Consider the following 25,141-nt stretch of genomic DNA (forward strand, 5'->3'; position numbering starts at 1 on the left):
ATAGTCACATGTCGTGTAAGTTCTCTTGAGTCCAATCCGGGGAGCCTGCTTGGTCTCTCTCTGCCTGGTACGAGCTTAAAGGGCAGACTGAGAGGCAACAAGACTAGTTTCGTTGATCTTTCCTGCGTATGTTCTACCGCTAGAATCCAAATGCAAATGCATAGTTGTTAGAATGGGTAAAAACCGTAAAACTTCGGCCTAATCCAATAAATTATATTGGCCCGACTGATCATGCTGAATGTCAAGAACAAAACCTGCTTGACCTTATCCCCTCCTAATTAGATTTTTAAAAGAAGCTAAACTACTGGCAACTACTTGTTAATTGAATCAACCCAAAACGCTTTTGCAATGGCAAAATGCTTTCCACCTCATTGTGTCAATATCTATTCTTGCCTCTGTTGTCACATGCAAATAGCAAAGGGAGCAAAAGGGCATTTAATCTTTGATAACTCTCCCAATCTTCCTCACATAGACCCTGTCCTTAATTTGTCCTAAACCCAAAAAAAAGTTGGAAAGCAACTTCAAATTACCATAGGATATCCATATTTTGCACATCCAAGGCTTCTAAACAAGTAGCTCTCTTGGAATCAATACAAGCAGAGAAAGAAACAAGAAGTACATGAATGCTACAAGCCATTACTGTTTGTTTTATTATTACTTGGTCAGTAGGCAAGCCAATGTTTGGGAGGTAAATGGTTCTTGGACATGTTATTGCAAGAAGAAGCCAAGAATCATACAAACAATAGAAGCAAGAAAAATTGTCCTCGACAGTGAAGGCAGACATAAAGTTGAAAGATGCAGGGGGAAATGTCATTCTTAAGTATAAGAGAGTATACAACTTTTTCCCCCAAAAGGAAAAAATTTTCATCTTTTTCTAATTGTGAAATTGTTAATAAGCTGGGAAAAGATCCCATTAGCTTGGGATGATTAAAGCCCGTACTATTTTTAAAAAAAAATAAAAATTTCTCTTCACATTTTGAGTGCTCCAATGGGCACTTTTTTGGTGCACTTCCTTTGAATTCATGTCCACCACCCCCACCAAATGAAGCTTATACTTATGTTTTAAAATAATTTGAATAAGGTTTTAATTGGGTTCTAAAGCAAAGCTTTTTGGAAGATAATATCTTCCCTATTGGAAAAAGATTGAGAGACACGACATATCTCAATTCTGCTTTGCTTTTTGCTAAGAAAAAGAAAAGGGGAAGCTAATTCGGGTAGGCTTTGGCCCCTTTGCCCGCTTCCCGGATCTTTTTTTTTTTTTTCGATCTCTCCAGCTTGTGAATCGATAGATAATCCTTGGGGTTAAAAGGACTAATCTAACCATGTTTGTGCCATATACGAATAACACAAATGGACCAAGACATTGATTAATTAGCATATATTTAAAGATATTCTATTGGTTTCTTTTAGATTAGTAAAGAAGGGAAATGAAGAATACGAATTTTTTGCAGTCCATGTCCACTGACATCTTCTTGTCTCCTATGGATTAATCCTACTTTATATTGAAATGTAGTCTTAATTTGCTCGGATATGTAATTATTGCAATTAATTTCAATAATTCAGCTACAGACTCGATGCAGCATTATAATTCTATCTCAACATGGACTTTATAAAACAATTGAGAAATGATCTTAAACAATTGAAGAATAAAAAGCAATTGAAGATACTACATATGATGAGAGGAGGATATGATCACCCACAGGGAACTTATATAAAATAATATAAATGTCATTAATTTTTATTTTCAAAAAATAAATTAATATATCTCACATTTATATAAAGTTTGCACAGTAATCACACATGTAGCCTTTTGCTTAGTGTTAGTGGCATACTGCATTACTTATTATAAATAGGACTAGTTAAAAAGTATAGGAAGAAGAGCTTTTGAGTTTTGATGCATTGGGTGTAGTTTTCACTTCTTTTTACCAAATCATTGGGCATGTGAAAACACTCACAGGAACTAAAGGGTGAGTGATACAGAAACATATATATATATATATATATATATATATATATATTCTCACTTCAAAAGAGATGGGTATCCAACCATAGCAATTAAGCTAATGGTTCAAGTAACCAAAAAGAAAATTAGTCAAGTTGATACTTAAAAGGCTAGCTATTAATAGGATGCTGATTGATTTGTTCTTGTGATAGCAGTGGCCTTGGTTGAAGCAAGGAACAAGCAAAAAATGGACCGGCAAAGCATTCCTTTGACAAGTTGACAAAAATGCAAAGTTCGAACTATGCCTTACAGGCCAAAAGTGATGACCACGAATCTAGGCATCAAATCTGCACTTGTTCTCGGGCCAAAAACTGTACTTTCCATCTGCTTCAACTGTAACAGGGCGCAATTGGATAAAGTCCTTGCCACTGGGAAAAATCCATAATGTTTAAGAATAACCAGGTTTTGCAGTGAGCAGGCACTTAGCAAAATATATAAGAAAGGGAATTGCAAAATTTCTTTGCTACAATCCAATCTTTGATGAATGAGTGCAAGTCTTTTTCATCCAGCCATTGCTTATAGCTGTGCTTCAAAATTTCAATCAAAGGCATACAACCCTTTGGAGCAATCAAGCATGTTTATAATGCTGGCGGAAAACCCTTTTGCAGGTGTGGAAATGGACAGCTTTCCCTGATCAAACATGTTGATGATTGTGATATTGACCATTGAAATTTCAGGCGACAGTTTCCTTTGGTACATTGTCCAATCCAGATTGCGTATTCAGATACATTATAGGGTCTTTGAACAATGGATTTTGATGGCGGTGATTGTCGAATAATTGGTCTATCTATATATAATTTTCATTTTCTAGAATATATATATATATATATATGGTACGTAGTAAAGTAAGAAAAAGAAATACAATATTGACAATTAGGAATAAAGTCTTTTCCTATTAAAATTGAGTGAGTTACCTTTCTCACCAAAACAATGGTAGCTTAAACTTTGAAATGGATCATTATTGCATGGGATGTGCTAACAGCTAAGGAAGCAGCACACAGCCCACCAAAAACACACAAGTATTTTTTTCTTTTTTAAAGTAGAAAAAGGGAATGGGGAAAATGAACTTCTCCCTCTTCCTCTCTCCTTCTTTAGTTCTTGTTCACCTTGCATTTATCATTGCCTCCTATCCCTTTCACATAGCATGAAAATACACATACATACATATATATATAGTTAAATGCAAATTAAGACTAGAGGTTTAGCAAATAGCGAGCATGCATCTTTCTCAGGAGATAGGACATGTCTAAATGTATTTGAATCATTTCTATTTGGGCCATTCCATCATTTTCTGCCAAGAGTTGTTACGGTAATATGTTTCAATTTTTTTCTTTGTTCTTTCTTTCCTCAAATAAAAGCTCCAGGTCTGCTGCCGCAGCCTCACCTTGTTCCTCTAGGTAAAGACCAAAAGGATAGTTGCCAAGGACAAGGTTTTGTGGAAAAATTGCAAATTTCCCAAATTGGTTTTGGTCCATTAGATCAAGCAGTCTAATGGCAGCCAAATCTTGGGATTGTTTTTTTGTTAACCCTAGGGTTCAAAGCAATGCCCACATGAGCTGTTTGTGAGGAACTGTGCTTGATGGACTGATGCTTTCAGGTGATGCAAGTTATACCTCAAATGAAGTCAGTGAAGGGCAATGCGGTCATTTGGGAAAAGGTGTTGTCAATCAATGGAAAAAGGGTGAAGAAACAAAATCATGTTATTCCCTCATATTTTTAACCCAATAGCTTTATCCTGTCTCCATCCATCAGTTTTCTCTCTCATCCTTCCCTAGCTGTTAAAACCTCTTTCCATTTCCATAAAAGCCCTAGACAAAGTTATTTCCACTTACCCATTTACCATTGCCTGTTCTCTGTGATGTTAAAACTTTTGCAGCAAGGGAACTGAGAGTTTGCTTCCCCTTTTTCCAGGGAAAAAAAGGTTAAAAAAAAGAAAAACACTTATATCTGCCAAACACCACCCTCTAATGGTTTTTTTTTTTCTTCAGAAAACAAAGTCAGGAAAAGGAAAAGCCCACCACATAGACATCATAAGCCTTTCAAGTTTTCTAGGATTGATCAAACAAAGATTCAAAGAAACCTCAAAGAAAAGAAAGGGACTAGACCAGCTTGCCCTATATACTATTCTTTTTTCCTCTTCCTATATATTTAGCCTCATCATCATCTTCTTCAAACTCCAACCCCTCCCTCTCTCTCTCTCTCTCTCCCTCCGTTTCTGATCATGGCATTATTGAGTCCCAGGTGAAATTCACCTGTTATCAAACACTTTTTGGCCCTGTCTGTCATTCTTCATCACCTCAATCCCCACATCTTAAAAATAATAAATATTCCTAGACCTGTAAGCTTATTAGACACTGTTCATCTTCCTTACTGATCAAAGTTCCATCTCCCTTAATTTGCTCTCTTTTTCTCTTTCTCATCCCTCTTTGTTTCTCAGTTACTCTTCCCTTTGTTTTGTTTTCCCCTTTTGTTCCACTCCTGCTCTTCAAGCTGCCTAAAACCCTTGATTAAAGCAAGTAAAAAGGATCACCATATCCATTAGTTTCCATATGGATTCTCTTCATGGCTTTGAAACCTCGACTGCAAACCCTTCCACTACTTTAACCCCAAATTTCCCTACAAACCTTTCCATCACCACCGTGACCACCACCGCAACCACCATCAACACTAGCCCTTCTGCAGCCACCTCTCCTCCCCTTCCTCCTCTTCCTCCACTTCTCCTTCCACTCTTAGCCGCTATGAAAACCAGAAGCGCCGCGACTGGAATACTTTTGGCCAATACCTCCGCAACCACCGCCCCCCTCTCTCTCTCTCCCGCTGCAGCGGGGCCCACGTCCTGGAATTCCTCCGCTACCTTGACCAGTTTGGGAAAACCAAAGTCCACACTCAACTCTGCCCTTTCTTTGGTCATCCTAACCCTCCAGCTCCATGCCCCTGCCCGCTCCGCCAAGCTTGGGGAAGCCTCGATGCTCTCATCGGACGCCTCCGAGCCGCCTTTGAGGAACACGGAGGCAAGCCTGAAGCAAACCCTTTTGGGGCTAGAGCCGTTAGGCTTTACCTACGTGAGGTTCGTGATTCACAGGCTAAAGCCAGAGGCATAAGTTATGAGAAGAAGAAAAGAAAGCGGCCCCCTCAAGCTCCACCTCTTCCACCTCCTAATGGAAATCAAAATCAGTAAGAAAATCTTTAAAAGAAAAAGAAAAGACGTGATCAACGAGCTGCATGGGAAAAGAACATGATTTTTCCAATGTTTCTTCTTCGGTTCTTCTTTTTTTATTATTTATGTTATCCTATCTAATTAGTATAATCTGCAATATCGGATGCTATTGTCTTAAAAGTTTTTTCCTTTATGTTATTATGTCAGGTACTGCACCTTCCATTAATGGATATTACGCTACATCTTTATTAGTATTTTTTTTTATCTTTGATGAAAACAGTAGCTGTTTTTACTCATAGTCGTAGCAGCAGCAGCAGTGTATCTACTATTTGTAGTTAAAATCTATGTGACTTGAACACCCATTTGTCATTGATATGTACTTTGATAAGCCATTTATGACAAGTAATAGATTTGTAGATCAAGTTGTGTGTCTTTTCTTGAATGGTAAAAAATGTTTTTTCTTTTAATTTTATTAATTCTCTTTTATATTTTACAAAAATTTTTATAATATGGCCGATGGGGTATTTGGCATATCAAATCAAGCACTAAAAAGGGTGTGCAAAGAACCATGTGTCAGGTGAGTAAAAGAAGCATTCCTGTTTTAGTATCATCTATGTTCATCGTTTTTCTTTTTTTTTTTTTCCTTTCCTTTGCTTGTTGCTGTTGCTTTTCTTCTCGTTTGACAGAGATTACTGCTTGAATGGATATAGAGTGGAAGACAAGACTAAGCCAAGCAGCATCAAACACTTCAAACAGTTAACTAAACAGTAGTATACATCTTAGGCTTTTTAGAGATTATGGAGGTTTCCAGTTTTCAACAGCTAATTAAAATCTCATTAGTCCACTCATGTCCAGGGAAAGAAGTTGCTGCATGCTGGAAGTAGGTTAAGGTAACCTTTCACATATCAGGCTCTAATAAAGGGGATAGGTCTTTGTCTTGAATAGTCTATGGCAAGTTGCCTGATTTAGATATTGGGCAAATCCATCTCCCATTTCTCCGTTCTGTCAAATCTGTTCCCCCAAGGGGAGATATTTATTTATTAAGTGGAAGTCCATCGTCACATGAACCCTAACAAACAGTGAAATCTTGTTAGTTCTTCACTGAAGGCAACATGATTTGATATAAATTTTTGAGAAGGAGACAACAACTGTCGAATTTTAGATTATCATATCTGGAATCACACAAATGTTGAATAAGTATATAGCTGCCACCATATGGATTAGGTTAAAGATATTAGTCTGATATGACATGCAACAGACTAATCATAATAAGCTTAGTTTTCCTTCTATATATCAACTCTCTACACTTAAGTTCTAACCAATGCAGTGGACTATACTGGCTGCCTATTATGCAAATTATTACTTGCTACATTGCTTTTTTCTCCTTTTCTGAAGGGCACAATATTGTAGTAATATTGAATAGGAGTACAGCAGAAACATCTTAGGAAGAGGGGCAGAATTCGCTAAGGAATTTCCACCTCTTCTTATTCATCCTATACCACAAAAAACAGCACAGCTTGAAAGCATAGCAAAACAAAGGCATTGCCACGAGACCAGATAAAACAACCACACCAGATGAACATTTTGAATTCACATTGCTTGATTGCTTATATCTTTGTTTACCCATTGGTGCTCGGTTTCCATGAAACCATAAAGGCATTTATGTGAAGGAAAAGTTCATTTTTGAAACATGCTTTTGTTTTGGGTTGTTATTCATCAATCTTAGAGAGAAAGGCTAATGGCATCAAATGTAGACGATGCTAGAGATGTTATTTTGATCTGTTTTCTACAATGAATACCAATTTTTCTCTCTAGCTAGGTATTCTTGGAGTACATTGAGGTATGTCCATTTGAATCAAGGGTTTCATAACTACAAGAATAAAGTAAGAAAGAGTGACATCTTTTGATGGCAAAATAAAATTATTTTATGATGCCATGGGATTATATATTAGACTTTCACATTGGTTTACTATACCCATCAATAATATTAATTTGAACCTTTATTACAAAAGGCTATTATTTTACCACACATGGCCATCATTGATATAGGATATATTTAAGATTCTGATGGGACCAACGTTGATACTGGACTTTGCTTTTTGTATTTTCTGGTGCATTCAGAAAATAAACCCAGCATTATGAGTAAAAATCATTGAAATTCTGGGATGCAAGGTATTACTAGAATTGCTTGTTCAATGGTTAATTATACTCATTCGGGATGATGCTTATCTTATTAAAGGTGAAAGTGGAATATGATGATTTTGGTTCTCTACCTATCTACAATCTTTTTCACTTGTGATGAAACAATGGGGTGTTTTGGGGTGGGGGTGCGTTTCCCTTTAATATGATGAAGAAATCCAGTGTCCTATTGCAGTTATTTAAGATAAGGCGCCTTCCCAAACATGGAATGAATTTAGACACACTTAGTTATACGATCAATTCTTGATATATGTTTCTTCTCACCTCCATCTAAAACTATATGATTCACACATACATACATATACTAAACAATTAATATTTGATAAGCCCTCAAAATGAAATTAGATTTTAATATTAATTTTTGATTTCTTTCAAAATAATATCTCATTAATGAGGTATCAAGATTAATTTGATAGCTTAATAGTATATAAAAACTATACATTGTCAGCGCATCAAATATTTTTCTATATTCAATTGGCTTAGATTAAATTAAGAGTGCATTACCCTATTGAAAAATTTGATTTTTAGGTCTCTTTCTGGTTTAATTGATAGAAGTGTAAATAACTTTTGTCTTGTTGGTGGACTGAGAAGACTGGAAGCCAAGTAATCGAAATTGTTTGCTTCAGTCTAGTGGTTCAAATGATCAAATTCTTTGGATTGAAGAGTCTTCCACACCCCTTGAAACGATGGAAATGCATGCCTTTATATGTGTATATATTCCATTTCGAGCCTAAGTTCAATGACTTTGAACTATATATAAGAAAAAAAAAAACAAACTTTTCAAGATGTTCCAAGTATAATAGTCAGGTGTCTCATAATCGAGCTTATACCTTATTCTTGGTCAAGTCAAATAACCATCGATTTTAACCTTAATTTCTATGTAATTTCTAGACTTATCCCTTGCGGTTCAATCTAACTCTGATGATTTTTGGCTATATCAATGATGTAATATCTTGATATAAAGAAAAAGAAATCAAGAGAGAGAGAGATAGTTCTTAGATATATAGGCGGCTTGTAAGAGTGAGCAAAATCATTCCAAATTAAAAAAAATAGATCGTGAGTTCAATTTTTTTTTTATTCCGTTAGAATAGTTTTGGGGTCTTTGGTATAGCATTCGGTTGGAAAAATTCTCATAAGAAACAGGTTTCTTAAATTAGTTTTAGGGTTTTTTTATTCGGTTTGAGGTTTGATGAATCGATTTTAGGGTTTTTTAAATTGGTTTTAGAGTTTAAAGAATCAATTTAGGGTTTAATCAATTGATTTTAGACTTGCAGAATCAAGTTTAGGGTTTCTTGAATTGATTTTAAGGTTTAATGAATCGATTCTAGTGTTTGGTGAACTAGTTTTAGAGTTTTTTGGATTGATTTTAAGGTTTCGTGAATCGAGTTTAGGATTTTCAATCTAGATTTAGGATTTCTATTGAGCTAGGTTTAGGGTTTTTGGTGAACCGAGTTGAAGGGTTTCAAAAAATCAAATTTGGGGGGTTTTGGAAAAACAAAAAACGAGTTTCAGGGTTTTTGAGTTTAAGTCGGGTGTTGTGAGCTAGTTTCTAAATTTAGGATTAATAAGAACAAAAACCATAAACAGCATATAAAGAAATTGAAAAGAAAAAAACCACAACAAAAGAAAAGCAAGACAAATTAAAACAGCAATAATAAAATAATGAAATCTGAAATGTTCTTTTAAAATTATCTAAAACAACAAAAATGGAACAATTTTAAAAGAAAAAAAAACAAAAATGGAACAAAAAATAGAAAAAAAATCTTTAAAAAATTAAAAAAAGCACAAAAAGAAAACAAAAAAAATGCAAGCATAAAAAAATTTAGTATTTATATGCATTATTTTAAAACTTGATAAAATATTGTAAAAGAATTGTTGTAGTTTGGTTTTGTAAAACCGACTAAAGCAGTTTGGTTCTCAATAAGTTCAATTAAATAGATTAATTCAATTCGATTCAATTCTATCATAAAAGCAAGTTCAATTTTTTCAATTTTCAAAATTTTAACATCAAACCGATCGTTTACACACCCTAAATTTCTTGTAGTCTTTGAAAATCACCAAATTTCCAAGTTATTATTGAAGTGTTTATATAAAAACAGTACTAAGAACATAAATTCAGGGTGTTGTTAATCTAATTACCATTTGATTCTTCATGAACTCAAACCCTGAAAGCTTGAAGAGTCGTGATTGGCTTGAATGTTGACCCAAGGTATGCATACCAAGATCGAAGTGACTTTGAATTCAGCATTAAAGATTATAGATTAACCAAGTAGGTAGATTACAGGCGATATTCTTATCCATATACAAGACTTAATTACTAGACTTTTGCTTATGATTCGGTGCTCCAACTCTGGATATACATAAAAATTTGCAAAGCTCAACGCAATATTGATGACGTCTTCAAGTAATTTGCAACATTTTGGACAATGTTACATCTATATATATATATATATATATATATATATATATATATATATCATGCACAAATTCAACCAGAGCTTGCTTTGGAATTGGAAGGATTTCTTTTGTTCTTCCTGCCACTTTTACATGGCGTTTCTTCCCGTAAATTCTCCATGGATTTTCGCAGCTTTGCTCCATTTCTCGAATCCATGATGGTGTGCAGATATAAGGTAGATTCCAATTTCCAAGTTAAGCCAAAGTGATGAAGAAAAGGGGTACCGGGAGGAGTAATTAATTAATCAAAGAGGCAAATTAAGAGGGCTAGCTAGCTCGTTTACCGTTACCTAGCTTGGCAGGGAGTAGGAAAAAGATGGGCTGTTCCAAGGTTCACAAGACAGCTAAAGTTGAAGTTTGGTAATGCAAGCAAGAAATATAAATTGGAATCCAATTCATTGAACCTAATATTTGGCGACGGGGTCCCATTTTGAGGACTTCTTTTGGCAAGACAGCGAGACTTTGGAAAATCCTACAAATGCATGGGGAAGACGCCAATTTGATACAGTTGATGAATTGTACCATCTATTATATTTAAAGGAATTTCTTACAAAGTAGAATTTCAGATTGACACTAACGGCCACCCAAAAGTCGGAAGCCATATCAATCATCCATTGCTGCTTGATTTACATTATTCTGCAACTTGACAGACCTTTTGTAAAACTATCTTTTACTTATTTATTTTGACAAGTTTTTGGATACGCCATTATTCCCTTTTTTTTTCTATTTTCCTTATGAAAACTAAAAAATTATCTTATATCAAGAATTTATCAGATAAATCATGAGCTTATAAATAAGATTTTGTTTTTATAAATATATCTTTTGGGTTGAAAGCACGGAGCATGATAAATGCTATTAAAACTTCCTCAACAGGATTACAGATTTAATATCAATAAAAGATAGGATGAGTTTTGAACTCTATAACATATTTTTAGATTAAAAGTGTGGACAGTAAGATTTCGACTTAATAAATTAATTTGTTCTTTTTATTACTATATCTATTTATTAAAAGTTTTTTTTATGTCTTTAACTCTATTTGAAAATAAAAGAAATTATATGCGTAAACATATATTCTTTTCATTTTTCCATTTAATATAATATTACGACTATAATATATTTCCATCATCATTGAAATCGTACTCAGTATTGCATTAGTAAATCTTGGCAACTATATTAAAAACTTAATCTTGATCCTTTGAATAACGAGTCAAGGTGTAAGATTGAACTCCTTCCATCTCTTAATCTCATCCAATATTGAATAATTGCACAAGAAAACATTTTCATTATTCTCTATATATTTACCATCTTTCTTGATAGTCAATTAAACATATTCACCATCACCACCAACTCTCAATATTGTCCTACCCGTTTGACAGTACCAGTATTTGTTCCTGTTTTCAGTCTCTTACCACTTACCACAGACACTTTCATGAATTTCCACATTGACCCTATAAATTTTTTTTTTCTTTTGTTAGATAAATAGGGAACAAAAATCCCAAAGCCTAGGCTTTCGTTGGGAAAGTTTTCAACTAAAGTCAGCTGGAATATAAGCCTTCGAGAATGTGATGACAAGTGAAAACGGCCCCATTAATCCCACGTATTGAGACAAACAAGGATTTACCCTTGGCAAGTAAATTCGTGACTGCACAGACCCTTAGGTTTATACTTCATCCTGGATCGATTTTATCACCAAATTAATCATGATATGCAGATGAGTTCTCTCTTTCATAAACTTGGGTTTTTTTTTGTTCTCTCTTTTCTTATATATATCTTTTCTCTGTTAAAATGAGCTTCAAAACTGAGAAGACCAGTGAGTGCAATCAGCAATGTCAGTTTATCTTTGACATAAAGAATCTTAAAAAAAAAACAAAGATATTCCCAAATATGAAAAGGGTACGACAACTATGGATTCCCCTCCAGTCACTCCCAGTTGACAAATAGAAACAGCTCCCCCACTGTTTCCAGTTTTACCCTACTGCCTACTGTGGCCCCTCTCCTCGGCCCCCGCACGTGCTATCCTGTCATTCATGTCCCCCTCACCCCGCTCCAAAGATCACCCCCTATCATCCAGTTAATAGCATGATCTCCTCTCTGATTTTGCCACGTGGATAAATGACGGCCCTTGACGCATTTGCCCACCCACCCAACCAATCTTGATGATGTTTGGGCCATCAGTAACATGAAAGTTTGTCAACTTGTCGTGTCCAAGTCAGTAAGTTTCTGATGCACACCGGTACTGCTCTTTTGAAACAGCCTCTGGTTTTTCTTTAGCAATCTCAGGGCTAATTGACAGCATTGGATTGCCTCAAAATAATTAAATTTTGGCTTCTACTTGCCCACAGTTTGTCAAGACTGATTTCGGTAGATCAAAGAATCTCTACAATGTAAGATTGAGAGAGTACTTGCCTTCTACAATGTAGCTCAAAGAGTCCCTTTATATAGTAAAACACTATGATTTCTCTCCCTCCAGCTATATATCAAGGAGGCAAAAGAGTAACATAAAACTCAAATAATGTCTTCAAACCTACTTTAGGATGAAACTTCTCTTTAAAATGGTGGAACATGGTTGCTAGGACAAAGATTCATTGATCTATTTTAATTCTAGATTAATGGTACATTCACATGGAAGGGAATGCAAAACCCTATTATCTTATTCAAAATGTGTCTAGCATGCTTAGTTTGAATTACTTTTTGGTTGTTAAATAGATTACTTCTATCTAATCATAAATAAAAAATTATTTTTAAAAAATGGAAGGTAGCCAGACAATCTATATACCAACAAGAGACTTGACATCCTATGTTAGAAAAAAGAAAGTTTTTTTTTTTTTTATAATTTGGTACTATTCAATTTCCACAAGTTTTCCACTGGCTTTTAGAGATTGTGATTTTTCTTTCTCTTGTCTCTTTTGGCATCACCTCTAATTTAAAGACTATTACCTGAAAATAAATATTTGAGATGTTTTAAAAAAAAAAAAGGGTATGTTTTCTATCATGTGATCATATGTCATTAATGAACGAAAAATCCTCTCTCCATTTGGTCTCTCGTTCGGTATTCTTTTTATAACATTATGTCGCATGTCTAATAAATTTTTTATAATGAAATTTAAGGTTTAGAGTTTTTGCTTTAATATAATATAAGATTGGACATGTAACGTAAAATTATGAAAAAAAGATCAAGTGTAAGGAGAAGGATTTTTATTTGTGGTTAACTACTTGAGTTTAACATTTGAAATTAAGGGTGGGGTAAGATTAATTTGGATTAGTATTAGCTAGTTCATAAAAATAATAAAAGTCACTAATTATTTTGTTAGTCTGGGATTGGAAGTCCAAAAAGAAAATCCGAAGCAAAGGCCCCAAATTTTGCACAAGGCCTAGACTTGGGCTAAACTGGACCATCTAGAACAAATGAGCTATTCATTCGTGAACTTTGGCTCTCAAACTAAGGACCCTAATAGCCCATTTAAAATAAGCTTATGAAGCTTAAAATAATCTTGGATCTATCAAATTCGTGTAAACACGTTTATAATCCGTATAAAATAAACTAACATAGATAATTATGAATTAAATTTTTACTGAAAAATGAAAATAAGATAATTTACATTTTTAGCATTATCATTTTATAATCTCTTTTTCATTAATTTAAATTTATTTATGATCACAAAATAACTTCTCAAAAAGTGACATCTCAAATTATAATTTTTTTTCTCATTTCGATCAATGGAATAAATCAAAAATTATAAAGTCAGTGGAATATGGTACCGAATTGAACTACAGGACATAATGTGAATTAATTACTCATAATTAATAGTGCCAAAGAGTTCAATTAATGCAAGTCCTTCACCAATATGTTAGGGTGTAGCTGCTCTAACCCTACACAGGAATCCCAAAATGTACGTACGTAATATATATCCCTACCAACCGATTTGTCTTGGGTATCTATCCTTGTCTTTACTTTTGTCAGACTAGTTTTGAAAGAAAGTTTTTCGGTTTGGGGTTGAAAGGAAAAAGGCTAACAGTATTTCAACACTCATGAGTCAAAAGATAGTATATATCCAATAACCAATGAAGCACAATTTGTCCAAAAAAGAAAAAAAAAAACCTAACATCACATCATGTAGAGTCCCATAAAGTATAGAATGGGGCCTAACTTGACTGTATATAGACTCATGAATCAAAGGATTTGAGGAATGCTAGCTACACTTACTTGGGCATAGTAGCTTTTCTACATTCTTTCATTGCACGTAGTGACTCCTGAACCCCTCTTCCATATGAGAAACTATGATAAGTTTATCATAAACACTGGCAACAGTGATATGATTGAGACTAGAGGGTGAATATACAATCATGGATGGATCCAGAACTGAAAAATGAAGTGATGGTAGGTGTATATGCATTTATACAAGAGCCATGAGTGGAGGAAATGAATAAACTATATATGCTTATTTAATGTTTAACCGACTTGCCATATGTAAATGCAAGCTTCTTGTTGCTTTCCTTGCCTTCATATTTTTATTAGGTGGTTTCCAAGGATGGTGGATGGCAGCCAAGGAAGCAAGCAAAAGCATTAAATGGGAATGGGAGTGGGAATGGGAAGACTGTGCTTTCACAGGGCAGGAGCTGTTATTGTGATTTAAAAAAAGGGGCTGCAACTTTCAACTTGCAACTTGCAACTTGCAACTTGCTGAGTACATAAGGTGGGGGCCAATTTCATATAATAATAATAACAATAATTAAGGATGTGACTTTGGGCAAATTTTTGATGATGATGACCAAAGTTGGGATGCTAGCTTGGAAATTCAGCAACTATAATCCATCAACACCGACATAATTTATTAATATCCTAACCTTGTATTTACTAATAATAATTCTGATTTTATCATATTTTTAAATTTTTTTCCTATAATACATGCAAGGTGTGCTGTGATCTATAATTCAAGTCCAAGACTTTACCAAAACCATAATTTTTGTTTATTTATAACTTTGTGATTTTCATTTCTACTTTAATTAAAACCAACATGTCAAAATCAGCAGCAAGCAAAGAGAAATTGATGAAGTTGTAATGGGATAGCTTGCTTGTTGCCTTGGTTTGACACCCTTTGGGGGATGTTGCCTTCTTTAGTTTTCACATCTTAACTATGGTTTAACTCAGTAATTTATATATGGACTAATTTCTACTATTGAATTTTTACTTCAACACTATGTATTTTTTAACAATTGAAAACTCAAATTCACACATGATCTCAAAAAGTACAAAAAAAAAAAAAGGGAGTTACCAAACATGGCAAGTGTTGTATGCTTGTTTCTTACTTTGCTTTTTGTGTGGATGTTAAATGTTAGTATTAAATCTATTAAAATTATTAATATCAATCCATCAAGGGCTTGTCTTTGATATGATTGTTCATTGAATATCAGATTTGTTTAATTAATTTTATCTTCCCTATCTTTTATGATTCCCAAACACGACATTAATCTTAACCAAATTCTTTAAAAAAAAAGAAAAAATAAAATATTAATCAAATCATTTTGCTTAATTTGTTTTTGACAGCATCAAGTGCGAACCCTATTCTGGACAGATAGATCCATACATAGATCCTTTAACAACCTTTGAAAGGTGACACTGTCCTCATGCACACATCTCTCTCTTCTTTTCTCACAGGTATAGTACCTCCCCAACTTCCTTCTTCTCTCTCTCTTTAAAAATAGCAAACCTCACAGGGAAAGAAAATAAAAAGGCAGATTCTTGAGATCTAATCCTCCTCTTTCTTGCTTTGTTTTGGTTCTTCATAGAGGGAGATAACCCACAGCATCTCTTTCTTAGATCTCAACAAGACTTGCCCATTTCGTTTTTTTCTTTGTGCTTGAAACCCAGTAAGCTTTGTTCCTTTTTAAGCTTGTTTTTGCGAATACGTTTCTGGGTTTTCATTGAAATTTCGTTTCTTTCTTTTTGATCGGGGATCTGATTTATGAGTTTGCTTGCTGTTGCTGTAGTTCTAATGGGTCAGTCTCAATTTTCTATCTTTACTTCAAGAATGTTAGGTTTTTTGTTTCCCTTGGAATCAAAGTTTGATTCTTGATGGTTGATTTTGTTAGTTTTGATGTTTTTTCTTAATGCAAAAATGTAGATTTGGTCGAGTTTTTTACTCTGATCTGTTGATTTAGTTCATTAGAGTTACTAAGTAGCTGTCGCTCTCATGATTAGGATTGTTTCAATTCAAGGGAAAAGGAGCATTAGTTGCATGTTTTTTAGTGCTTTTTCATGGATCAATCCTTTTCATTGATTGGTTGTCAATCCACTGGTTACAACTATAGACAGTTATCACCATTTAGAATTGCTCCTTCCTTTTTTTTTTCTTTTCCTTTTTCTTAATTATGAATAATGAGTTTTTACCTATCGATTTTGACTATTAATATGGATCTGAATCTGCTACTCAAGTTTAAAGTTTGGTTTTGAACTTTATTATTGAATCTTCTGCAACACAATGTTTTGAGCCAATGGTAATGGATTGGTGCTCATTCACCAGATTAATTAGGCATTCCTTAGCACCATGTTATTGGTTTTGAACTTTATTATTGAATCTTCTGCAACACAATGTTCATTGGTTGCTGGCTTTGCTGTTATTCTCTTGCACCATGTTACTGATTAATTGATAATTTAAATTAATAGTATATGATCTTTCAAACTTGAATTTCAAAATTTTATTCTAAAGGGGTCATACAGGAGCAACTTCTTTAACTTGTGTGCACGACTCTGTGCTGAAGAGAATCACCTGATGGTTTCTCTTGTGTTTTACAGGTTGAAGGTGTACGGTGTTTCTTTTTGACAAGTTTTGAAGTGATTTCATCAGTCATTCAATAGATTAGAGCCTGATGGTAGCAACAAAACTGATTTATTTGGAGTAGAAAATTTGATGTGGGATAGATTTTGGATAGGGGGATCCTTTTTGTGACAATTTAGAACTCAATTGAATTCTCTTTGTGGAGAATCTTATAACTACAGAAGGATGAGGGGAAGATCTGATGGAGGCCAAAAGAAGCGTTCAATCATCTCTCTCTGTGTTATGGCAATTTTTCTTGGTTTTCTTTATGCATATTATGGATCTATTTTCGGATCTTCAAGCCGTGGTGCTGCAGCTCTAGAATATGGCAGCAGATCTTTGAGAAAACTTGGGTCATCTTATTTGGGTGGAGATGATGACGTTGATGGCAAGCAATATGAAGGAGAAGAAGATGCCATACCAAAAACTTTCCCTGTAAGTTTTTTTACTGCTGAAGCATGTCTAAGCACCTTCCTCCTTTCATCTATCCATCCCTTAGGCCCTCCTTCGTTGTCCTTTCCTGTCAATTCTAAACTTAGTAACTTACCCTGTAACTTGTAATACCCCTTTGCCTCTTGTCTTGGTTAGTTGCCATGGCATTTAATTCTCTGCTTATGTCTTTGAAGGTCTGCGACGATCGACATTCAGAAATCATTCCCTGCTTAGACAGGAATTTAATATACCAAATGAGATTAAAGCTGGACTTGTCTTTGATGGAGCACTATGAACGTCACTGCCCCCCTCCTGAAAGGAGATACAATTGCTTGATCCTCCTCCTCCAGGATACAAGGTATGGAATACCATAAGCTGAGCAATCAGAACATTGTTACTGTTAATTATTTTTTTTGCGGTGGTCATTATCAGATTTATCATATATTGACCTCTTTTAACTCATGTGAAATTACAGATCCCCATTAAGTGGCCTCAAAGCAGAGATGAAGTATGGAAGGCGAACATTCCCCATACTCACCTTGCACATGAAAAGTCTGACCAGAACTGGATGGTTGTAAAAGGTGAAAAGATTGTATTTCCAGGGGGAGGCACCCATTTTCACTATGGAGCTGACAAGTATATTGCTTCAATTGCAAATGTAAGATTGCCAATGCCTATTGATTTTGGCTTTGCTTGATAATTAAAGGGCATAAATGGGGAGGACCACTTAAAGTCAGTAAGACAAAGCTGGCGAACGAGACCGAAAAGAAGAAATATTGAAAACATGATCGGTGATCTTGAACGCCCTATTATAGAATGGTCGTTTGTGTATGTCTATTTGTGTTTTCTGCATTATGTTTTGATTCCTTCCTTCTTTTATTGGAATCAATTCTTCAAATATAATGGCCCTTATTAATGCGTCTGAAACCTATGAAAGAAGCAATGACATTTCTATGGTTTTGAACTGGCAGATGCTCAACTTTTCGAACAACAATTTAAATAATGAAGGAAGACTTAGAACGGTTCTTGATGTTGGCTGTGGTGTTGCAAGTTTTGGAGCATATCTTCTTTCTTCTGATATTATAACAATGTCTTTAGCGCCCAATGATGTGCATCAAAATCAAATCCAGTTTGCCCTGGAAAGAGGAATTCCCGCATATCTTGGTGTTCTGGGAACCAAGAGGCTCCCTTACCCAAGCAGATCATTTGAACTTGCTCATTGTTCTCGCTGTAGAATTGATTGGCTTCAAAGGGATGGGATTCTTCTTCTTGAGTTAGATAGGTTGCTTAGACCTGGGGGCTATTTTGCCTACTCATCTCCCGAAGCTTATGCACAAGATGAAGAAGATCTCAGAATATGGAAAGAGATGAGTGCCCTTGTGGGACGTATGTGTTGGAGAATAGCTGCAAAGAGGAACCAAACTGTCATTTGGCAAAAACCTTTAACAAATGATTGTTATATGGAAAGAGAACCTGGTACCAGTCCACCCCTCTGCCGCTCTGATGATGATCCAGATGCAGTTTGGGGTGTGCCAATGGAAGCTTGCATCACTTCTTATTCTGACCGTGAGTATATTTCTTTTTCAATTTTACTAGCATTAAAGTCTTTTCCCACCTCCTTTAGTTGATATTTTCTTCCATTTTTATTTATTATTATTATTTTCTTTTGGAGGATGCTGATGTTTAAATGCAACTTTGAAAATTGTCTCTCGAACTTTGTTTTTGATTAGTTTGGAAGTTGACTTTAGCTCTTTATTTTACAGCATTTTCATATTTAGATTTTATTTCTGAAGTGATAAAACTGATCCACTAATGGTTTTGATATCTCTTACTTCCACTGATATGTTGCTTACCTACTTTAGTAAACATGAACTGGTTTTTCTATGACTACACATCATAAGTGGTAAGGCTTACATCAAATTTTGATGAGCTGAAATCTTGATGTATGGATTATGTCGTTGAGTTTCTTAACAGTAAGTTTGGTTGGGTTTTGGCTTAAGTGGTAAAGGTAGAAGGATGGGAATCTTACCAATAAAAAGAGATATTGGCTTGTATTTTGGGAATTAGTGGTCTCTGCTTCCATTTTTGTTGAATTGTTTTTCATCTGCTTGAGTAATGTGGTATCTAGTGCATTCCTTCTGCTCATTTTATTGTCGCTGAATATTTGTGAATTATGTGATCTAATTGTTGCTGAAATGCATGTGACTAGAAGCTATGCTATATTTTGCAATGGAAAACTACAGAGATTCTTTTAGTTGATGGCTTTAAAGGGTTAAAGCTTTAAAGTTTATCTTAACTAAAACTTCTCTTTGTTTCTATCAGATGACCAGAAAGCCAGGGGGAGTGGATTGGCTCCTTGGCCAGCCAGATTGACATCTCCGCCTCCCAGGCTTGCTGACTTTGGTTATTCAAGCGAAATGTTTGAGAAAGACATGGTAAGGCAGCATTATTCATTGATGCCTTCATTTATGGTTTCTTGTGCTTATAATGTGATTTATGCAGCAATGACTTACAGTATCGACACTGATATAGCTTTTGATATTCCCCAGGAAACATGGCGCCGGCGGGTAGAGAGTTATTGGAATCTCTTGAGTCCAAAGATTGAGGCAGACACTTTGAGAAATTTGATGGACATGAAAGCAAACATGGGATCATTTGCAGCTGCTCTGAAAGGCAAGAATGTTTGGGTGATGAATGTTGTCCCTGAGGATGGACCAAACACACTTAAGCTGATATATGACAGAGGCCTGATTGGCACTACTCATAACTGGTATGCACAAATTAACTTAGAAAATTTGCGTAATTAATTCTGAAATATGTAATTTATTTTTCTTTTATGTTAAAGGCCATAATTTTGTATCTACATGTCATGTCTCCTGTTTTTGCATACTATACAACCATTCGTCTCTTTCGAATGAGGTAGAGAGGGAGAGAAATTACTATCAGTGAAAGGACTACGAGGTGTCTCTGGTGAAATGGAACCTTTAACAAAACACAGCTATGGCTTTTTCCCCATTTTTTTTGAGAAATTAATGTCACCTGCCTGGCCTTTTTTTAAGAAAAAAAAAATACAGTGATGCTTTTCCTTTTTCATCTCATAAAGGTCTTTTCCTTATGGCTGGTTAAATAGTGAAATGAATGTTGAAGATAGAATGTAAAATTTGCATTAACTGGTTTAATTATTTTTGCAGGTGTGAATCCTTTTCCACATACCCTCGAACTTACGATTTACTACATGCTTGGACTGTCTTCTCTGATATTGAGAAGAAAGGCTGCAGTGCTGAGGATTTGTTACTTGAGATGGATCGCATTCTCAGACCAAGTGGTTTCGTAATCATCCGAGACAAACAACCAGTGATGGATTACGTAAGGAAGTATTTATCAGCTTTGCACTGGGAAGCAGTAGCAACAGCTGATTCCAGTTCAGATTCAGATCATGAAGGGGATGAAGTTGTGTTTATCGCCCAAAAGAAGGTGTGGCTGACAAGTGGAAGCCTCAGGAATTCTGAATAGAAATATTTCAGCCTCACGATTTCCCCCTTCTCTCCCCTGTATCTTCTGCAGCTCCCGAGGGATTAAGAAGCTCTCCCGAATTAGTGATGCGATAAACAATTTCATTTTGTAGCATTAAGCAATGCTTCATATTATTTTTTTTTAGCCCTTTTTTCTTGTAATGAATTACTTGACAAGCCATAAACTGGTCACCATCAATAGGCTATTCATCAAAATTTTTTTATCCCTCTCTTTTGTGGGTTGTCCAAAGCTACTTCAGCTTATGACTAATAATCAAATGCAAAAATATGTAATGCTGAAGTGCATAAACATTGTGGATTTTTACTTCCCAAGTTATTCCATAAATGAAATATTCTTCTCTGGTTGGGCGACCTTTGGACACTTGGTCGCTATCACTGGCAACTCACGCGGAGTGATGGGTTTGGGATGGGCTGTCATGAACAAACTCGGGCTTGGGACAAAAAAGGTGGTGAAGGATGGGATTTGCAGTCTGGCATGAAAAGAGTACGCTGTAACTTTCGTGTATGACGAATCTATCACCAGCGGTTTCTTTCTAGTAGCTAGCCTGTAATAGTAGAGATTCGTCTTAAAGATTTTTACGCTGATTTCTTGAGTGGGGACGTTTTACGTGCTTCACAAGTTTGACTATCAACATTTCTGGCTATTGTTTTTCCTTTCACAACTGTAACGCTACTCCTCTCTTTGCCTTGTCCTTTGGGGTCCCCTTACCTATTGGACAGACTAGCAAAATGATAGGAATCCCCGCTTTTCTGCCTATAAAATATAGAGAAGGAAATATAACAGTTGAAAAGCTAGACCAAGTTTATTGACCAGGAAGTTGGAAGGATGTGAATGTTCCCTGGATTAGATTCCATCAATTCTCCGTAAATTTTCCGACATTTGACATGAATGCACACGCTTTCATGCATTCACAATGACTTAACAAATCAACCCATTCTTCAAATTTTCAGGCAGTAACTTCTAATTCATCGTTGAAAGAACAACCAACCAGTCAAGAAGAGGATCTCGGCATAGCTTACTTAAATAAGGGAGTTGAGTTTAATTACTTATTATTGCCTAACTGTCGAGCAAACCAACATATCCATAATGTTCCATAAATACTTTGAAGCCATGACCACATGCATTGTCCTAATTTCCCCTACTGTGAGAAGTGGGGATATGTTCCCTTGCCATAGGCATTTGCCATTGCCTCCCAACATCTCCTCCAAGTTCCCAATCCCTGTGTCAGTTCCCATTGGCCATGGTCTCCAAAACCCAACCACCCCATCTCTATGCGCCAGCACCCATCATGTTAGTAGACTTGAATATCCCCTTTCAATGGGGACATATATACAGGACCCTTTCATGAACCTCATGACTGTCTGTAACAACAAATTGTTGTTTCTCTTGTTCTACCTTTTTGTTTTCTTGTTCCCTGGGACCAGTGGCCAAGTGGAGTGTTTTCTTCTTCTTTTCCCTTTTTCCCCCTCTTGTTTGCCAACTGTCACAAAACCTAAGAGCACCCATTGTTTCTTCATGTGTCCCTCTTGTTTTCTTGCCACTTGGTAAGGAATAGAGGCTAAAGTCTAGAATGCAAGCGATATTTGAAGTCCCGTACTTGACAAATTAATGACTGTTAGAAGCAGTAGTGCTAATTTTTTCATTGACTTCCATTTTGCAAATATCAGATGGAATGATTCATGAGGTCAAAGACAAAAAGTTTTCAGATTAGGACTTAAACCCCCTTCCCCCTACTCTTCTACTCTTACAAAAAATTAGTTTCTTTTGAAAATCCAACACCTCTTCATGACATGATAAATGCTCGAACCTAAACTTTGGTTTTTCTGCAAATTTCCTCTAAAGGAAGGTAAATGTATAGGATCCAATTCCCATTGTCTCTTCAATCTTGTTCAAATCATGTGAAAAATATGTGAAATTTATTCTAAAAGCTTCTTTTAGTAATTGTAAAATAATTTTTCAGAAAATAATGTTTTTAGTGAAAGGTATTCAAAATAGATTTTTGCTAACCAAATTATCATAAATGAAACTTAAATATTGATGGTATTTCATTAATAGTACCTTATAGTCTTATATATAAAATACATGTAATTGAATGGTGGGTTCAATTTTATCATCATATCCTCCTTTAGGCTTTAGCTAATACTTGGGTGGCAATGAGACCGACATCAAAGCCTAAATATCAAGATTAATGGACATTGTTTAATTTCAAGCAAATAAATGCTCTGACCATGAAGGGGGGGGCAAGCAAATGGCAATTTATGATGTACAAATAAAGTAATCCGGTGGGGGCATTGGGACAAATTAATGTCTATAGCTTTCACATAAACATAAAACCTTTTCCTCTTTATTTTGAATTTGATGCCTACCCAAATGCCTTCAAAACATAATGGTCCCCAATATGATGCCCTAGTTCTAAGGGAACCCACACCATGCTCATTGCTGATCAACTTGCCATTGGCCCATTGCTTTGCCTTTGCTTTTCCAAGTCTTATCCTTGGTTTAGAAGAGTTTATTGATTCATTTTGTGGGGGGAAAAAAGCATAGAATTACCATTCAAGCAAAGATCAATTTGTTTGTGCTTTCCTTAAGAAGAAGAAGAAGTAATTAGAAATGTAATAATAATCTCATAAACCCAATTTTATCGTAGTACCCAATGAGGCAAATTTTGATTATAATACTTAAAATATTTTCCAAGATATAAATGTCATTTGAATTCAAATATTTAGGGAAAAAATGGGATTTAATTATAATTTACATGCCTATATCTCATGCCAAAATCAATCCATTTACTGTTAAATTTAACCATATGGGGCCATTGGCTTTAATCAAAGTGAGATGTGAGTCTAGTTTGAACCTCACCTGCTAGTGTGAAATTACAAAAATTAAGAAATAAAAATAAAATTCTCTCTCTCTCTCTACCATGCACTCATTGTAATCATCCATACTATGTTAGGTTCATACTGAAATGCCTTAGTTTTGAGGGCATTTGACATGAAAGGAAATTAAGACAGAGCATAAATGTCTTATATTAGAAGAAAAAAGGGGAACAAAGAAAAAGAGAGAGAGGGAAAAGTAAATGAAATTGTAAAGCTTTTTCATGTATCGCTTTCCAATTAGGATTGCTTCCATATTTTCCAATCCTAAAATACCCTAAAGGCAACATCATAAAAAAGTCAAAGTAGTTTTCCATAAAGTTAAAACAGCTCTGACTTTCTTGAATAAAAACAAAATAAAAAAAAGAAGATAGTAAAAAAGTTTATGAATACTAATTCAGTCATTCAAGTCCTGCATAAATTGCATTTATGTGTATCCACAAACAGTATTCACTTGTACTTCCAAAAAGACATTAATTTTTTTTTAATAATAATAAGTAATGGAAAAAAAGAATTGGAATTTAGGGTTTGAAAGTGATGGGTTATGTCACTATTTTGTTTGAGTATAAGCATCATCTAATGTAATCCTTTGATCCTCCCTTTGACATACCCTCCCCCTTGATATAATTGGCTGTGCTCCAACAAACACCTCCCAACCCACTATCAAATTTGCTTCTTATTTTGCCAAAAAAACATCCAGCATATCTTTGTCTCTCTCTCCACTGCATCACCCACCTTAATGGCTGATAGTAATAACTCTTTCAAGTTGTGCATTTAGGTCAAAGATTATGAGGAGAAAGAGGAAGAAGAAGAAGAAGAAGAAGAGAACGCGTGAACTGGTACCTACCCATTTACGCGTGTTCATTCTTTTTTCCATGACGATGCTGACCCTTGACTCACACACAAAAATGATTTTAGGTTAAAATTAGATGATTTCAATTATTCGGCTTATTTAAGATATAATAAAGTTTATCTTAATTTAGCAATAAGATATGAATATACCATCTTATAATTTATTTAGTAGCGAAAAATGGTTAAAATTAATCTGTTCAACTAAATTTTGTTGAAGAAAAAGGTGTAGGGACCGAAAATGTGATGTCAATGGATCGTTGTATCGGGAGTGATGACGGCCATGTGGGGGTTAATGGGTGAGATTGTTGCGTTCCCTCTAATGGAAGAGCGGGGTTTGAGGTAAGGAATGGTGCCTGCGGCAACTGGGAAGGATGTAGGGTGAGGGACACGTGTCAAGCAAGGCCTCTGTGTCTAAGGCGGACATCAAGGCTTTGAATGTGTTCCAAACAATAAATAAATAAATAAATAAAGTCATTATTTGGGCAATTATTCTTGACAGTTCTGTAATCTAATTATTTGGAAGTGGTCCATCTCTCCATATGCTCCCATGATCTTTACTTGTTATTTCAACAAATTACCTCTAATTTCCTTGTGCCTCAATCCTCCCTTTTGTCAACCCCCAAAATTCTTTTTCTTCTTAATTATAATTTCATTAAAGATTTTTTTATTACTTTTAGACAAAAATAGGATTTGTTAGAGAAATCATATAAAGACGTCAATGAATATCTTATAATCTAATATTATCCGATTTGATTAAAAAAAATTAAAATATCGTTCGAGTAGAATTCGGATAATAAAATTATTATTCGTCACGAATTTAGGT

General features: G+C 35.1%; 2 protein-coding genes across 2 annotated transcripts; both read left to right on the plus strand.

The window, feature by feature from the left end:
* The first annotated feature begins 3,981 nt into the window (after positions 1–3,981).
* LSH4 (LIGHT-DEPENDENT SHORT HYPOCOTYLS-like protein (DUF640)) lies at positions 3,982–5,413 on the plus strand. The gene is given in 2 exon segments (XM_021434674.2): positions 3,982–4,686; positions 4,689–5,413. Coding segments are annotated over 2 exon segments (627 nt in total). The 5' UTR covers positions 3,982–4,551; the 3' UTR covers positions 5,181–5,413.
* An 11,846-nt stretch (positions 5,414–17,259) lies between these two features.
* Positions 17,260–20,795, plus strand: LOC110421553 (putative methyltransferase PMT3). The gene is made up of 6 exons (XM_021435156.2): positions 17,260–17,417; positions 17,535–17,717; positions 18,031–18,625; positions 19,382–19,494; positions 19,609–19,829; positions 20,251–20,795. Exons 2-6 carry the CDS (start codon positions 17,628–17,630, stop codon positions 20,570–20,572), a joined length of 1,341 nt encoding a protein of 446 aa, XP_021290831.2. The 5' UTR covers positions 17,260–17,417; positions 17,535–17,627; the 3' UTR covers positions 20,573–20,795.
* The last annotated feature ends 4,346 nt before the right edge of the window (positions 20,796–25,141 follow it).

This window comes from Theobroma umbraticum, unplaced genomic scaffold (genome assembly GCF_002168275.2).
Source record: "Theobroma umbraticum cultivar Fairchild unplaced genomic scaffold, ASM216827v3 scaffold_130.0, whole genome shotgun sequence".
NCBI classification, from domain to species: Eukaryota; Viridiplantae; Streptophyta; class Magnoliopsida; order Malvales; family Malvaceae; genus Theobroma; species Theobroma umbraticum.

Excerpts from the sequence above, each read along its gene's own strand:
- LOC110421553 (XM_021435156.2), top strand. The coding sequence starts at position 17,628 with ATGGTTGTAAAAGGTGAAAAGATTGTATTTCCAGGGGGAGGCACCCAT. Across the intron at positions 17,718-18,030 it reads ATATTGCTTCAATTGCAAAT|ATGCTCAACTTTTCGAACAA; the intron begins GTAAGATTGCCA and ends TTGAACTGGCAG. Across the intron at positions 19,495-19,608 it reads AAATGTTTGAGAAAGACATG|GAAACATGGCGCCGGCGGGT; the intron begins GTAAGGCAGCAT and ends GATATTCCCCAG.